This window comes from Streptopelia decaocto (assembly GCF_964273445.1).
Source record: "Streptopelia decaocto genome assembly, chromosome: 2".
In the NCBI taxonomy this organism is placed as follows: Eukaryota; Metazoa; Chordata; class Aves; order Columbiformes; family Columbidae; genus Streptopelia; species Streptopelia decaocto.
The window spans coordinates 44,534,801-44,553,158 of record NC_138655.1 but is presented as its reverse complement, the minus strand read 5'-3'; the positions used below and the strand labels follow the sequence as shown (position 1 = coordinate 44,553,158).

Sequence of the window (18,358 nt, the reverse complement as noted above, 5' to 3'; positions counted from 1 at the left end):
TTTTGGTGAACACATGAGCAGAATTTTCTTGGACTGAGTTGGAGACAACAGTTACTGCCACACCCGGTTTCAGTATCCAGCCAGGAACAAAACCATTTAGTAACTTCCATTTCCACTAATATTTTACAGAGGGTTAAATTTTGGCCAATAAGTTGGGTGGTCCCTCAGTTCTCATTTTTATCTCTAGCAGCAACCAGGAGGACTTGAGTGCAATCTCCATTACACACTGCTTTCCCCACACTGCAGCTGTGCATTTCTAGCTCCTCTGCAGGACACTGATTTCACCTGGCAGTATGTTTTAACATTAGAATAAGGACTTCTACAAAAGCTGAGAGCAATGTGATTTCCCTTTATATCATTGTGATACATCACCATAGAGGGCAAAGCAGAATGTTCATTGCTCTGTCTTCAGGGTTCAAACTGAACAAAACACCGAAGTACAGACAGCACCCACTCCAGTCTTTGGAGCCACATTTTATAGGATCTATCACCCTATGCTACATGGGGGCAGTCAAAGATGTTGCTTTTCTTCTGGGAAAACTCGTCAGCCATTAGAAGAACTCATATCCAAAGGAAGTTTTTCACTAATAATACTATCCCTCAAATTTGATAGCAGGTGAATACGCAGGATCTCCCAGACCAAAGTGCAAGTGCACAGTAAAGCCTCTGCTCATTTCCCATGCCAGACTCCAGAATGCTGGGGGGCTTTTCTGCCTCCTTGTTTTCCTCAATATTATGATAGGAATGAAAACAGTCTACAAACTGAATTATTTAATTAAGTTTCACATCTATGAATTGCTTTTCTGTCATACCATGTTCAGGTTGTTTTTTAATTCCTAAGTTAGGTCATATAAACACTTTCATGAAATTACATTGAGGTTATAAACAAGAGATTATGATTTTCCTGCTAGATCAAGCATAAGCAATACCTGAATTACAGAACCCAAAGACAGCAGATCCAACAGCCCTTGGACCACATATATCCTTTTTTGTTTGTATAAGGGTTTGTTTTCAAGTCTGCTCCAATCTAAAGATTTCCTCTAAAGAGGCAGATGCAGATGTCATTGCTTCCTTGAAGATCAATCAAGTTGATATTTATTTGAGATACAGCCTGTGTTTTGTTGGGTTTTGGTTTGTTTTTCCCAATAACAGCAAATCTAATTGTGAGCCGTTTTATTTTTAAAAACGGCAGATCATAATGCATTCAAGAGATGCCATCTTCCAATCGTTATGGTGATCATGGTAACCGCTCTTGTTTTCAGCTTCTTAGAGAAACGCCTACCTCCCTTGAAAAAGTACCCTTGGGAGAAAATGAGACAGCACTTGCATAAAATCACATGCACAGCACAGAGATAAGGCCACGCTGTTGTTAAATGGCACATGCTGCACAAAAATAATTTGTAATAAGTAAACCTTCAACATCTGCAAAGCTGTTTAATGAAAGATGTAATTAGGAAATACGTAAAAAAAAAAAAAAGGTGTCTTTCGCATAGCAAACAGAAAAAAATAAATAAACCTTGTTTTTCTTAAAAAAAACCCCAAACAAATCCAAACACACTCATCTTAAACATAGCTATATATCCTATAATATTTATTTTCTTTTAGACAGATGTCTTAATTTCAACTTTATTAATCAATATGTATTTTTAATGAATTTAAAACAATGTCTTACGTTATCATGTGATATTTCTATTCAAAAAAATTCTTACCTTAATAATTTTGTTCCAGATGGGCTGCATAATATACACAGATAGAGGATTTGTATCCACAGCACTGTACTGTGAGGAAAAAAGCAAACATGTTAAACAAAGCACTGAACAATGCATATTTTTCCATCATTGTATATCCTTCAGCATGCAAGGACAATCATTCTGAGTAAGACTGATGAAAATTTTATTCTGATGACCACTCATACAGTTTTAATTCAATTTAAAAGCACTGGCCTGGTTTATTATTATCTTGTTAGCAATTCTATGTACTAACACAAAGGTTCAGGCTGGTCAAATGGCAAACAGTTCTGTAGTCACATTTTACTTCTAAAATCTTATTCATTTTACAAGCTATCCTATAAGACTTTGCATTTCTAATGTATTTTTTTAATATCTTTATTTGCACCATCAGTAATGCACAGTCTGAGCAGTGGTTCATTGCTAGTACGTAAAATAGATAGGGCATATGGAATGTGGTCATGAGTGGAATATTATATCACAGAGATACACAGCTTTTGGCATAGTAAAACAGTCCCATATGCACTATATGCTAATGTTATTATAAAAATAAGCTGTAAAATACCACAGTTCATTACCACAATAAATTTTTCCTGTTGTACAGACCTGTAAAAATATTATATGCCTTTTATAAATTCCAATAAGTACATATCTGCATCTTTTGCAAACAAAATATTTCAGAAATCTGAGCCTACCCCAAATGGCTGTTGTCTGCTTTCTCCTCAGAGGACAGTACCAAGTTTTATCCTGCCTTGAGTTTGCAGAACGCAGAGACAGAACTACCTGCAGAAGAACTATCTTAACTGATAATACCACTCACAACACATTTTGAGTCCACAGTGCAAGAAGTTGTGCATCATTGGAGTGGTAAATGTGATTCTTTCAGAAGTCCTCGGACTTTAAAAGTGCACATATGGCTTATGTTGTTAGCGTGATGCATATGACTCGCATAAAGATTCAGATATATCTATATATAGTGTTGTCCAAACATTGTGTGTGGACAGTGGGAATAAGATAGGGTTGTTCTAGACCACAATTTGTCGAAACTGTTCATGTACAGAAGAGCTGATGAGAGAGAGGCTTTTATTTCACCTAACTTCAGTGAACAGCTAATTGTTCTCTCTATAATTAATTTATCCACCTCTCTTAGCCAACTATCTTTTGGATGAGATTGCACTCTGGAAATACCTGTTTCAAGGGATTAATTACCAATGGAGCCTAGACAGTTGTCTTAAACTTAGGCACCTATGAGGTGCCCGAAGTCTGGCAAGATGAATCTCAGTTTCAGTGTCCCAATTCACCCAGCTCTTACCCACACACATCACTTGCACACATTGGGGTAAGAGCTATCACTGGACAAACAATGAGCACAGCATGCCTCAGGTTTTGAATGCATGGTCTATAACTTTTCATCTAATATTTTTGAGAGGAAGGAAGGAAGGATTTCTTTAAAATTATTTTCTTATATAGAAAATATATGATATTATATGAGGATTATATAATTCCTATATTTTTTCTTATCTGGAAACTATGAGAGACTATATGGTTTTCCAAAATATTTCTCTTAAATAGATATATTTTGGAAAACATAACACACAATCCGCTTCTTGTTTGCTTGATAGTTTCCAAAGTCAGGCATCAAAAATCAGAACAGTCCTTATTAAAAAATAAAACAAAAACAAAAAACCACCACCCAAACAAACAAACAAACACAAACAAACAAAAGCCACAACAAATTACAACCAGCTTCTGTCACCTATGACATTTCAAGGCTCTTCACACTACACCCTGGTTTTCCTATGTCTGTGGTTGAACCGTGGTCCTCTGGGCAGGGAAAAAACATTCAGCAAATGAGTAGAAGAATGGAAATTTGCTCTTCTCTTATCAGCCGTTTTAGACAGACCAAAGGAAACACCCATGGAAAAAGCATTTTGCCAGTTTTGTGGCACAGTAAAAATAGAACTCAATAAATAAAATCTGCTATATGGTTTAATACTCTGCTTTGCTTTGCTCCCAAGAAGCTACTAACCTCAAGGCCATGAAATTCTCAGGAGTTTAATGTTCATGGCTACTCAGAAAAACAGATTACTGAGTAACATACCTTACAATCAATGAACATGAATGTGAGAGTGCTCTGAACCTGATATACAAAAAGTACTGCCATTTGCTATTGCGTAATTCTGTCCTTTTCAGGGCACTTACATTAAAAGACAGAACCGGAGGATAAATCAGACTGTTGGAGGTTTCTAAGTGCAAGACTGATACAAGTGCTAAATACTCCCCAGCAAACCCTTTCCACTCTAGAAAAGTGATCTTGATTGTTCTTATACAAAGAAGAAGGGCTTGGATTAAATATAAAGTTTCTGTGATTGTTTTTAAAAAGAACTTGAAATAGTTGGGAGGGAATGGCAGCAGTGAGGGAACATGAAAACCAACATTAATTGATTCCATCTTACTCCCAATTTCAAAAATGCTTCTGCTGTTTGTTGGTTGGTTGGTTGTTAATGGCTGCTGTCTCCTTGAAAGCCATTTGCCTTCCCTCTCTGTGTTGGCTTCTAGCAGAGCTAGAAATGAGAATACAGACAGCAGACATACATGTACACATACACACTGGTTTGGGTGACACACGTAAAATGTGCTTTTATTATGTATTCCTGCATCTTAATCTCCATCCAGTGGATCCAGCACAGCATCAAGTCTGTACTGGTCAGTTGTGTCAGAGGCAAGAGAAAAGATGAGAGGATTAAGGTGAAGGGGGGAAAAAAGGTATGAACAGTAAGAAAAGTAAGAGTAAGGAAAGAAAAGCAATTGAGAAAAACAAGAGAACGAAAAATGAGAAAATGAGCCAAAGCAAAGTTTTGGCTACACAGAAGACAGACAACTGTTCTGGAATGGCAGAGCAGACCCAACCCACCCGTGGGCCAAAAGCACTGTCAGTTATTAAGGTCTTGCACTGCTAAGTACAAGAGGAATGGCACCTTCTGGCTCACACCCACACAGCTTAGAAACACCTGCCCTGATGGCACACTGGTCACATCCACACCTCACAGCACCTGCTGGAGAGGGTTTGGGCCTCATTACATGGCCCTGCACACCTGATACATTACTGAGTATGTTTCAGTTCAAAGTACCTGGAGACTACATCGTAATCCAACAATACCACATTTTCAGAGCATGGAAGTAAGAGTTGTGTGTTGTGCATGTTCAAAGACCCAAATGTCCATGTTGGGAGAGTGCTGATCAATGGCAGAAGTCAAAAAGTGGTGCATACTGCCTCCCGAATGGACTATTTCCAAAATAAAGCCTAGCTACTGTCTTGGAGAGACATTCTATGAAAGAAAAAAGAATGAAGGAGTGAGCTAAACATTAATCACAGCAGACAACTGCATCGTCACTGGTCTCCCTGGCCCTCTCCACCCTTACACTGTGCAGGTGTCCCAAGAACAACATTTTGGAATGACTACACTGAAGAGAAGAATATAAAGCGTGTTCACACAACCTTCAGAGTCAGGAGAGACAACAAGTTGCAGGAAATGTAGTTGCATTAACTGCTGAGAGACAGTTATTTTAACTCAAGACGGTCCTTATGCCAAGAGACTGTTGCTTTTCTGTACTTAAATTACCTTATTCCAGGTGGCACTGAACAGTACCATATAGTCATATCCATTTAGAACTATAGAGTAAAACTGTTGTGAATTGTTTACATTTGAATTGTTGGCATCAAAACGACTCTGTAGGTTTTAATTTCACATTAGTAGCAACAAATTTGCAACACTTCACATTCCTGCCCAGAAATCAGAAAATTTTAATTTTTCATTAACTTCATGAATCAGCACAGGGTTTATTATCTCCATTGTATACACTGGAAGACTGATGCACAGATGGGCTGTGATTCATCCTAAGAGTATATAGCAAAGGATACAGCCAAAATGTTGTTAGAGGTATCGTATACATGTATTTATACATATACATAATTTAAGCATAAGCAATACCAGTTTATTCCAATAAAGTCTGCCCTTATTAGCTCAACTTTATACTTGAGATCACTTTTACAAAAGGAAATAAAGAAGTCTATTAAAAATGTAAAGGCTGAGCAGCTTATTTCTCAGACAAACTAATGTTTAAAACAGCTATATATACAGTAATCATGGCTTAAGTTGCAGTATATTGATTATATGGTCCTGTGATCCTTCTAATATTTTATGTGAAGTTAGATGCCTGTCATGGAAGAATGCACTAGCTGTTCCCAAGTGGAAAATATGAGAATCATCTAATGATGGCATAAAGACTTATATGAAGAACATAAATATTGTGATAACTGCCCTTTTCCTTCAAGCAAACTCAGCCAGGTCAGGCAGAGGTATGGAAGAGCCCCAGCTGTACATCTGTGCTGATGTTCTAACATCTCAATGGTCCTACAGGCTTGGGGAGCCTCCTTTTAAGTCAAACATTCGTTGTATTTGTGTTTCACATGCAAAAAAATAAATAAATAAAATCTCTGTTAGTGAACAATACATGGCAAAAGAGCAAGGGTGAGAAAACGTAAAGAAATTACTACAAGACAAGCAAGTTTTTGCCTCATGATGCACCACAGCAGATGAACCTGTGCACACCATTACCTCATTATCAGTATTTGATGAACTGAGGTAACCTCTGTGTAAATGTAAAAGGATAAGGTGCTTCATATTTTCTGTGGGGTGAAACACCAAAATGAGAGCAGCTGAAATGCAGTTAAGTTTCCCCTCCACCTTACTCCACATAAATGACCTTGTTCCTTCACTCTAAAACTGGTTCAAAGTGCTACCAAACTTTTCAAGTGTTATCAAAGTTTTAAATGGGTTTTGAACATGTGGTCATTTACAGCTGTTCAAAATGAATGAAAAGGGGGGAGGGGGAACAAATCATTTTCTCCTCCTTCTAAATTAACTTTTCATTATGTAGTAGAAGACAGCCTAAACCAGCTGAGATTCAATCCATTAAATTCAAAACAGTCAAAATTATGGTCTTTAAGCAAGTAATCTATTTAAAATAATAACTCTGCAGGGTGGCCTTCCACAATATTTGCACGATGATACATTTCCAGAATGCCACCTGGACTGATCACTTCTCCAGCAGGCAAAAATGCAAGTTTGTTGTCATTTGACCTATACTTACACACAGGGACCTATATCTCAACCGGAAAAATTTGAGGGATCTGCTGATGGAAAAGCTTTAAAAAACTGATGTTCCACATCTTACCTTTAAAATAAAACAAAGAAAGATTTAAGCAAGCGATGAGGCTTTACTGTCTATTGCGTATGACCTGGCTACCTCTCCCAGGGCCAGCGCAGCGTGGGTGGCCCCTCTCTTGGGTGCCATGGGCAGAGGCTGCAGGTGCTGAGGGTGCCAGCCCTGGTCCCTGGAACTTTTTGGCTGAGCCTCTGCCAGTGGGTCGGCAGGGGGGGGCTGCCCCCACCACCCCCAGCCACCATAGCTCTCTGACAACTACCAGTACCTTCCTATGGCTTCTTTGATCGCATCCTCTCTATGGTAATGCTGTTTCGCAGCATGTGTGTTTTGCAGCTGACAGGAAAGGGGATAGAAGGAATGAGGATGGATTGGGCAAGGAATATTCTCTTTTGCATTAGACAAGATTTTTTGCTTTTGAAGGCTGCAAAATGACCCTCCCAATCTAGGGCATGAACCAGTTGTTATTTAAGAGACCCTGGTGGGAAATCTGCCTTCTGGGCAAGTGGAATTTGCAACTTGCAACATGAACTTTCCTTCTCTGGTATCTTACACTTCTGGAACCACACAAGAAAATACTGAAATACTGACACATTTGGTAACAATTTTCCCTCCACCTTTCAGATTCCTAGAATACATTAAACATGTGGGTTTTAATTCTATTTTATATACATTTTTACAGGTTTGTAGATGTTATGGGACACAGTTTGGGGTTTTAACAAAAGCTTCATAAAGGGAAAGAAGAGAAATACACTATAAAACAACAAAGCTATACAACATTGTGGATGCCAAATGAATTCCAAATGTTCAGCAGTTTAAAAGTGCTGATGTATTCCAAAACACAGTCCTGCTATTTCTAATAATAAAATTACATCATAGCATAATTTAGTTAATTATTCATAAATAATGGCTTAGATTTATTATAGTATCTCCTATTACTTAAATAGTTTGGACTACTCTGCCTTTTTCCCCCATCCATATACATATTTATATTTTCTTATTAGGTCACCAATACCTAAGTCCAGGAGTTAATCAACCCCTAAGACATCTAGGTCTGAAGTACATCACGGATGAGTAGAAACTAATGAGCAGGGTTTATTATGTTAGCCTGGAAAAGAGTAGGTAGCGGTTGGCATCTAATTGCATCCTCAGATGCAAATGCTTGTCTCTTTGGGGCTCTGAGGTTGTGGACTCTTGTTACTGGTGGTCATGTTGTCTGTACCAGGGCTGGATGTAGCTGCACTGTGAGGGAAGACGCTGCGCAAGTCAGGCTCCTGATCCATTGTCTTCCCCTTGACTTTGCCCTTGTTCAGTTCCATTAGCCTGTGCATATCTATAGCAAGGAAAAAGGGTTAAATTTTCCTTCCATCTTAAACTGCTCCTAGTAGAATACTCGAAATACAGTGCGATGGTTTGGGCAAATCAACAGTTCTGGTTTGTATAAGTCATCAGCAAGCTGTTATTACGTAAACTGTTGTCCTGGGGATGCTTCTTTGTAAATGTGTACACATCACTCAGACCTTCCCATCTTCAGGAATTCTGACACATGCAGTAGGTCACACGCCACATCCTGTCACCTAATGGAGGCACATGTCAACTCATGTCTATGAGGTCATGGTGCACCAGTGTTGTGGGTTGGGATAGGTTGCACCTAGGGAGTCATGCCTGCTAGTGGCACATCCTCTTGCCTGCAGAGCAGTGTCATTGCCTCAAATCACATGGGCTAGTATCGAATTATGGGTTAGCATCACAGGATGATTCCGGTCAGAAGTGACCTCAGCAGGTCTCTAGTCCTACCTCCTTAAAGTACGCTCAGCCAGGAGCTCAAATCAGGTGCTTGGTGTTTTATCCAGCTGGGTCTTGAAAGCACCAAGGATGAGGACCACACAACCTCCCTGGGCAACCTGTGCCACTGCCTTACTGTGTTCTTGAGGAAAATTGTCTCCATTTTCCAGCACGAAGATATCTCATCTCAGCTTCTCCTGTTGTCTGTTGTGTTCCACCATGCACAGTTACAAAAAAACTGACTTATCTTCTCAAAGACTTCCCCATAGGTACTGGAGGGCTGCTGCTAGGTGCTCCTGATGATGTATCATCTCCAGGTCAAACAAGTGCCAGTTTCTCAGCATCTCCTCACAGGACAAGTGCTCCAGCCCCAACTACTCTGATGGGGCCTTTGCTGAACTTGCTCCAGTTTATTGATGTCTTTCTTGTTTTGGGGACCCAAAACAGGACACACTGTTCTAGATATGGCTTAGTAACAGAGGGAAATTACTTCCCCTTACCTAATGTGCTGTGCTACTGTTAAGACAACCCAGGACGCTGTTGATCATCTTTGCTACCAGGGCACACTGGGAGCTCATGTTCAGCTTCCGGCCTGCTACCGTCCCATTTGCCAGGAATAAGGGACTGATGGATCTGCAGAGCAGCTATGCTTGAAATGTGGGATCTATGAGAGACATCAGAGACACGCTACAATTGAGAGAGAAGCACATTCTGGGGCAAGAAGTCTTAGTGTGCTGGCCCCAAGACTTAGGTTCTTGCTCACTATATGAGACTAGATGGATCTGATTCTTTACCGACAGGACTCCAGGAACCCAGACCAGGTAAAGTTGGAGAGGGGGTAATATTGGAAGTCAGCAACCATTTTTCAATCAACAGTAGTCATATTAAAGCTGTTGATTCACTTATCTTCAGGAAAAGGCTCTGTTTAATGTGAAACCTCCAAATATTTAACATTGAAGCCAAAATGATGGAAAACAACACAGAAACATGATTAAATGCTGAGTAAGGGATAACAGAAGGCTAATGCACATTCATTACTGTGAAGGGACAAAACTAAAGTCTCACCCAGATTGGCAAAAGTACAAATTCTGCTAAAAAGCAAGACCTGCACACTCTCAAGGAACTGCACAAACAAATCCTTACCCATCCCTATTCAAAGATGTTCTAGCATGGCAAGGAAGTTGATTTCTATGTATTTTTTGTGTAGATTTGTCTTTTACAGTTGGTAAATACAGTAAGATTCTGTGCCACATCTCTGTGCGTGCAAGTACAAACGTGTCTTCAGAGGCACCAGCAGCCCTTTAAAGATCAAAGAGTAGACCAAATTCCCACACACCTGGAGCTCTGCCAGACCGTGTACCTATATCTCTGGGGAACCCAAAGAAACTGCTCTAGGCCCAAAAGGGCAGACAGATTACAAGTGGGCTGCAGTTTTCATGGGGGATGCTAAACAGGGGATCTGTACCACATATGCTGAACGGTGGTGTGATCTAGTATCCTAACAAGTAAGAGAGGAGATATTTCACAGAAAGATCCAAAAACCCAATTCCTCCCTTTGCAAAACAATCCTTATAAGAGTTGTACTCCTAGATTTATAACAAATAATCCACATCTAAATCACAGATGAATCTTTGCAATTAGTCTTCTATTAAAACACAAATTAATAAAAAATAAAAAATAATACATATGAGTACCTAAATGTGTATATATGCAGATCCTGCACATACAAATCCAATAAGTACTTCAGAACACTAACATCTCTCGATAAAGCAATAAAGTGAAATTATGTTGTTGGTATTTGTACTTTTATGAGACTCAACAAGGCATGCAACTCTTTATATCCAGTGTATTTGTCCCAAAAGTGATCTAATGAACCTTTGCAAGCTCATGGGTGTAATGTGGCACTCAAAAACACACACAGTTACACCATCACTGGGAAAAAGTCCTGCGGCAAGTAATATCAAATGCAGCATCTCTGTGATGTGATTTCACTACGTTGTTGGCTCATTAGCATTAATATATGATATACAGAAGGAAAATAATGATTACAAAGCTCTTAGAATCATAAAATGGTTTGGGTCAGAAGGGACCTTAAAAATCATCCAGTTCCAACCCCCTGCCATGGGCAGGGACACCTTCCACTAGACCAGGTTGCTCAAAGCCCCATCCAGCCTGGCCTGGAACATTTCCAGTGATGGGGCATCCACAGCTTCTCTGGGCAGCCTGTTCCAGTGCCTCACCACCCTCGTGGTGAAGAATTTCTTCCTTGTATCTAATCTAAATCTGCTCTTTCAGTTTAAAGCCATTGACCCTTGTCCTATGTATGCCTTTGTAAAACGTCTAGAAATGCTACATTATGGCAGCTACCATTGCAACAGGATGAGGAATAAGAAATGGTGTGTGCACAAAGATGGTCTTTCAGAATTATGTAATTCAGTCGGCCCACGACTCTTCTACATATGAATACAGTTACAGAAAATGTAAGGGTAATGAATGATTTGGTTTATTTCACATATTATTCAACAACTTTTAATTATACCCCTAGACTTCCAATCCATGAAAGTAATATGAAGAAGACTGCAAGACTTATTTGTAGAACAGTGGGCTGTTGACTCACTGGTTGTGTGGAAGGTGGAAAACATTAGTTTTCACAGCCTCAAATATTCAAGGGCTTTATTAAAATGAGGTGGTTCACAAAAGCTAACTACAGCAGATAAAACTGATTATAACTGTTTTAAAATAATATTTGGAATTAAAATTTAGGAAAAATAAACCTGCAAAATCACTATATAATAAAGACTGTACTCAACATGTATCAAATTGTCCATGCACAATCATGAACGGTATTTACTGTCTCCTAAAAAGTTCCAGATACATACGCAAATGAAAGTCTCCTGTCCTAAATTTCCGAAGTCGTGTAAAATCCTTGTGCTACCAGAGTCAAAAGCGAAACTCCTGTTTGATCAATGTAAGCAGAACCCACTATGTTTCTAAATCTTATAGTGACACACATAGCCTTGGAAATGCATAAAGACTTAAGAGAAATCCAGTCTTGTATTTTCCACACAGCACCAATCCTGAACTCCCAGAAAGTAATTTTCTAGATCATGCTCAACACAGTTTGCTTTTTTGGTATGAGTCACTTCGAGAAAAACAATCAAGCCTTGAAACATGATCATCACACATCTGATCTTGGTTCTCTAACCTACCAAAATGAGGACTGGGATGTAACGTGAGAGATCTTCTGGTCCAGCACATTCACCTAATGCAGGATCATATTTAAGAGATCTTCAGGAAGCAGATGAAGTTACCATGAGGTAATGAGCCACAGGCTTCCAATTGCTTGCAATAAATGACCATGATGGCAGATTAAAATGGAACACATTATCCATAACTTTGCTAAAAAGGTGTAAGCAACTGTTTATTAACTCTTAGCACTAGATTTTAGATCCTCCCTGAGAGAAATTGAACCATTTCTTAAGACTGATAAAACCATCACACAATCCCCCCCAGTACCTGTTCCAGCACTTAAATATCCTTATCAACACGAGACTGACATAGCAGCTGCCTTAAATTTCTCTTTATGCAGCCACAATTTACATGCTGTCTTTCTTGAAAAGAGCATGCATGAAGACTAACTGTCTGTTATGCTCTCACTCCCACAGTATTCAGATTGTTTCTCACAGTTCATCTTTTCAAGGCCTCTTAAAATTCCTGATGCCATTCTGTGGATGGTAAACTGTGTGCCAAAGCAAGCAGGACACATTATTCCAGCTGATACCTGATCAGTACATCAGCTACAGCAGTATACGTAACCCTTTGACACATTTACTACACTTCACACTTAAGAGCTTTTTTCTCTTTATTGTAACAGCCACAACATTGTTGACACACTGATCCCCAGGTATCTGTTTTGCAGTCTGTAGTCTCTTATTTTATGTTCAAAATGTTGATTTTCTTTCCCTTAACCACTGTAAATTGTTTACTGAATTTCTTTGTATTGATTTCTGGTCATTATGTTCCTTTTTCAAGAACATTTAAATCATAAGCCTATTCTTCAAAGTGCTTTAGTATCACATGAAAATTTTACAACAGTAATCTCCCTTCTGTTAATTAATGAAAGTATTGAACAGCAATGGAGCCAGGACAGAAACAGCTCTGCAGGTAGATTCCCTTTTGATAGAACCTCCTACTGTGCCAGAAAACTTAAAATTACTCGTTAGAGAAATGTGTTTCCATTTTACACGGATGTAATCTTACTCACTTTTACCTACTTTACTTATGAGAATATGAGACAGTATCAGAAGTCTCACTGAAATTAAATCACACATACCTCATTTACTGGTCATCCCTTCTCTACACAGGGATTTACCCGCTAAAAAAAGGCTTAGAAGGTAGAAACAGGGTGGACATACCAAGCCAAAAATGTAGAACCTTAGACCTTAATTTTTAATGTTATCTCTGATTTTTATAATCACCTTTTTCAGGGCCTGTTCTTTGAATCAAGTCTCTATTGTTTGTCCTTAGACCTCTGTTATTCTGAAAGAGGATAATGTATCCAGGTTTTCTGGCTTGGAAAATCTCAGCTCATAGGCATTGTAGAAAAGGCAGATTTGCAAGGCAAATCCTGAGATTGCAGTGATGAGAAGAGGCAATGACAACAAGAGCTCATCATCAACAGTATCGCATTCTGGTGAGAAGAGAAGGATAAAGGTAAAGAACCAAATTCTACTTTTATTAGTACTCATCACCTGGCAGTCTCAGAACTGCTTGTTTACAACAGAAACCCAAACAGGTGGAAAAAAAGGCAGTTGTGTAATTCCATGGATGCTCCTCTGAACTGCAAAATGCTGATAACAAAAATATAAAAGTAGGAATGATATTACCTCAGTGCTGCAATTGCAGTTGGTTGTAGCATTTTGGCTGTGTCACTCCAGATTCTCGGGAACAGCACAAAATCCAAGTATCGGCTTATTCTGCTCTATAGTTGCAGCAAATCACCTGAGCATGCAACTGTCCTGAAATCAGTACCTGCCCATCTGCCCACAGGCAAGAACATGGGAGAATTATCACAGCAGCAATACCCAGGGCTGTTGCGTCTGAACTGCCTCATCGACACATCTCTGCCTGTTCTCTGTGTGCTTTTGAGCAGAAAAAAGAAAGCTGGGTCTCTGAATCCCCATTAACACGCAGAAAAAAATGGGAATAGATTTGTAAAGTGAAATAGCTAGGCCTAAGGATCCAATGTCCATGCCACTAAGGATTCCAGAAGGTTTTACATCAAACTGGTTCCAGTACGATACCATGGACTGAATGTATAGGGGATACTTGCGCGTTCCTGGTACATCTGGCTTAGGTTCATTCATTTTTTGTGCTCTGGGATCTCTCTGTGATGTAAACCAAAGGCTGGTAATTGGGTAAAACTTGCTTCAAAAGCATAACATACATGGACTTGATGATGCTAAAGGGTGCTGAAGTCTTTGCATTCATTAGGTCTGTCATTCCCTTCGCAAAGAACTGCACTTGTTTTGTTGCCAAGGCCCTCCTCCAATTGCAAACAGGAGACAGAAAGCGGCTGAGACATACAATTGTGGCATTCATGGCAGAGAAATGAGTTCGGCTGGGTGAAAATTTTGAAAAATGAATAGTATTTTTTATAGGCCAAATTTACCTTTATGAAATGGAGTTGATTAAACAAATTATTATTTTAAGCTGTGTTATGATCAGCTCCTGGGTCAGTTCAGTGGATAAATTTTGCAAAGTGCAGGGCATATTAAGCCACTGACACTAGTGTAAATATAATGCTGCAATGGGATGCACAACAGAGAGATGGATGCCTCTACCTAGTCTCCTAGGCACGTTTCAGGTCTGGAAGCAATACATATAATAGTTTTGGCTCAATATTGAACATGTGCTAATACATCCTTCCATTGATTATCTAGCTTTTCACAGAGCCAACCCGTATATCCTTCCACTGTACTCAAGAACAGCATCCAGCAGGAGACATGCTACAGAGATATTCAGGTGGCTGTAAAAAGAGCTAACCTGTGTCTGCTGGGCACAGTAATCTGAGTTTAGGTGCAGTCCTGTGTATTCGGCAGCAATGGTGGCAGCAATCTCCTCAGCAAGGCTGGGAAATTGGAGGAGCAGGATGAGGTGAGGACCCAGGCTGAAGGGGAGAGCCAAAGAGACGGCAGCCAGAGGGCAATAAGGTTGAAAAGTGGATGGAAAGCTGCCTGGCAGAAAAGGATCTGGGGGTGCTGGTCAAGGGCCATCTGAACATGAGCCAACAGTGTGCCCAGGTGGCCAAAAAAGCCAAGGGCATCCTGGCTTGTATCAGAAATAGTGTGGCCAGCAGGACTAGAGAAGTGATCATGCCACTGTTGAGGCGCCACCTTGAATCCCATGTTCAGTTTTGGGCCCCTCACTACAGGAAAGACATTGAGGTGCTGGAGAGAATTCAGAGAAGGGCAACGAAGCTGGTGAGGGGTCTGGAGCACAAGTCTGATGAGGAGCAGCTGAGGGAGCTGGGGCTGTTCAGCCTGGAGAAAAGGAGGCTGAGGGGAGACCTTATTGCTGTCTACATACAACTGCCTGAAAGGAGGTTGTAGCATGGAGGGGGTTGGTCTCTTCTCCCAAGTAGCAAGTGAGAGGATGAGAGGAAATGGCCTCAAGTCACGCCAGAGGAAGTTTAGATTGGATATTCGGAAAAAATTCCTCAAGAAAGGGTTGTCAGGCATTAGAACAGGCTGCCCAGGGAAGTGGTGGAGTCACCATTCCTGGAGGTGTTTAAAAGGCATTTAGATGAGGTTCTTAGGGACATGGTTTAGTGCCAGAGTTAGGTTAGGTTATGGTTGGACTTTATGATCCTGAGGGTCTCTTCCAACTGAAATGATTCTATGGTTCTATTCTATGTTCCAGGCCTGGGAGGCGGTGAGAAAAAAAGCTGTGGTTGTGGTAGCAGCCCTGGGCGCCAGAGCATGAGGTAAGGAAGAGATGGTGGCAGTGATTAGTGTCTGTTTACTGCACTCCCTCAGCATTTTTGGAGGACTTTAACCCATTGTGAGCAGCACTTCAGGAATGCACAGAGCTACAATCACCTGCCTTGTCCTCCTGCAACATGGAGCACCATGAGGACAGTGCAGATACCCCACCAGCTCAGCAGCACTGACCTCACACAGCTTTATTTCTCTGGGTGTAATCCGTGTCATTTGGATTTATTTCCAGAATGCCCTAGTCACCTCGGATAATAGAGAACTGACTATTTGATTTCACCTTTCTAAAACCTGTACTTACTACAGTTTTCCAGAACACAGTTGAACACATACTTCCCAAGTGTGTTGGCTAATTCCCATAGTTAAGAAAGCTATCTAACATATTTTCTGGCCTTTGCAATGCTCCAAAGAAACCAAAGTAATTTTAGTGCACTCAACTGAAATGTTTTGCTATGTGAATCTGTCTTTTGGTAACCATTTGCCCTGTAATTCAGAAGCAGTACACAATGATTACAAGTATTTATTTTAAAAATTGTTTTTATTCTTCCCCATCTGCATTTGTTTGCAGCTACTCTCATTCAAGGGATAAGGAAGAACATCATGCAAGTGTTCCTTGTATTTTTACTATAAACTCAAACGTTTTATGAAAGTTACTTAAATAATAATGTCAGTTTATGCCAAAAATAGCTTTTTATTTTTCCTCTGGTGATCTCAGTCAAGACTGCGGCTCCACTGTTCAAGCACAGGCTTGTGCAACTTAACACCCAGCGGCCAGATGCAGCTCGCAGCATGTTTTATCTCACTCACACTGGAGACACACAAACAGGGTGGTACATTTTAAACATGCTGCTGTGCCTAACAAGTTCCTAGTAAGCGACCTGGAGAAGGCTCTTGCAACCACAGTTACTCCACTGCCATTCACCCTGCAGCGAGCAGGCAGAATTGCCAGCCTGGAGAAGAGAAAGGCTTGGTAGGAGCCAGGAGAAGCTGAGCAACCTGTTTGGAGGCCAGGCCAGGAGTGTGTGTTGTAAAAACAAGAAGGCAAGAAGCACGGGGAGCACAGGGTAGGGGCTGCTTTGGGAAACTCAAAATAACAGGTTGGGTGTTGTGCTGGTAGAAGGTGGTGTGCTCTCATACTTTCAACAGGGTGGGGGGTGAGGGTGTGTTAGCAGGGTGGCACTGCGCATTTCAGACAACTGCACCTCAACCAAAGCAAACTCAGATAATCCCCTGCAACACACCTGCAATGTCCTGGGAACAAAACCCAGGTATCTCAAAAGTCTGCAACATAATGTTGGTAAATCAAAATAACTAATGATCCAACCATTCATTTGAATTCTGCATTTATTTGCAAATATTTTATTTGCAAACATGAGGTTTAGTTCCAGTTATTTAAAGTAAGCATTTTTTTTTCCTGGCTTTCTTCTTTATTTCTCAACTCCTGCATATTTAGAATTCACACAGAGCCAGACAAGCACCATCAGCGCTCACTTTCTTACAGAAATATCCAACTACACCCAGCCTGCGCTTCTTTCAAACGTGCAGGGCTTTTGCCACTCACTTAAAACCCATTTAACTTTGTTTCCACCGAGACCTGCCACTTCGTAAACACCCAGTTCCTATTCTCATACTCGCCTGACCGGAGCAAGACCCCGGCCAGGTGCAGGACACCCAGCCTGCGGGTGCACGCCGACCGGGGGGGCATAGCCGGGATCCCGGCGGACCCTCCAGAGGCGGAGGGATGGCGGGGCCGGCCGGGGCCGCAGGCAGAGCGGAGCAAACGGGAGCCGGGACGCGTACAACCGAGAGCACCAGCCGCAGCAGGGGCCGCTGCCCCCCGCCCACTCCCCGCTCCACCCCGGCCTCGGGGTGCGCGACCCCCGGGTCTGGCCGTTACCTTGTACCGGCGGAAGCCCTCCAGCTGCCGGCTGCTGACATACCGCCACATCGCCCCGCCGTGCTCCGCGCCGGGAGGGAGGGAGGGAGGGAGGGAAGGATGGAGGCGGCGGGGCCGGGGCGGGCGGAGGGCGGTTCCCCGGCCGCGCCTCCTGGGCTGGGACCTGCCCCCCGCTGCCGGGCACGGCTGCGTGGGGCCGGGTGTGCCCCGTGGGTTCCCCCGCGGGGCTGGGTGTGCCCCGTGGGGCCGGGGGTTCCCCCGCGGGCTGGGTGCCCGCCGGCAGTGGCCTCTCCCCGGGCGGCTCCCGCCCGCCCACGCCCGTGGGACCAGGCGCTTCCCCGTGGGACGTTCCTCCGGCCTCGGTGCCAGCCTGCGATTAGCGCCTGTTTGTAAGCTTTTCGTTTCCTCGTGGTCCCGGGCACGGGGGACGGTCCGCTGCAGCCTCCCGTGGTCACATCCACGTAACGTTGCAGCATCAGGCCCTGAAACTATTTTTCTGGTTAAAAGTGTTAGAGATGCCCTGTTTGTATTTGTGAAGATGTGCCCGTGAAGACAGTATACAAAACAATAATTTGTAAAAGTAATCTGTTTCAGAAACAGGTGACACCGAGGATTAAAGATTTTATTGGCATTCCTTTCCAGCAATAATCTGCCTTTTGCATCTCTTTATTAAAACACCTGAGCCAGAGCCCTTCGTATCACATCAGCCTGCAGAACATTCTGCACCT

At 41.7% G+C, this 18,358-nt stretch overlaps 1 protein-coding gene across 2 annotated transcripts in view; it reads right to left on the bottom strand.

The window, feature by feature from the left end:
- Positions 1-17,729, bottom strand: part of LOC309436820 (ethanolaminephosphotransferase 1-like) — a 59,619-nt gene extending 41,890 nt beyond the window's left edge. For both annotated transcript variants that reach the window (XM_082046347.1, XM_082046348.1), the window contains exons 1-2: positions 17,631-17,729; positions 1,710-1,778 (exon numbers count right to left, since the gene is read on the bottom strand). In XM_082046347.1, coding sequence (XP_081902473.1) covers positions 1,710-1,778; positions 17,631-17,681 — 120 coding nt within the window. In that variant the 5' untranslated portion in view covers positions 17,682-17,729. The remainder of the gene's footprint in view (positions 1-1,709; positions 1,779-17,630) is intronic.
- Positions 17,730-18,358: the final 629 nt, after the last annotated feature.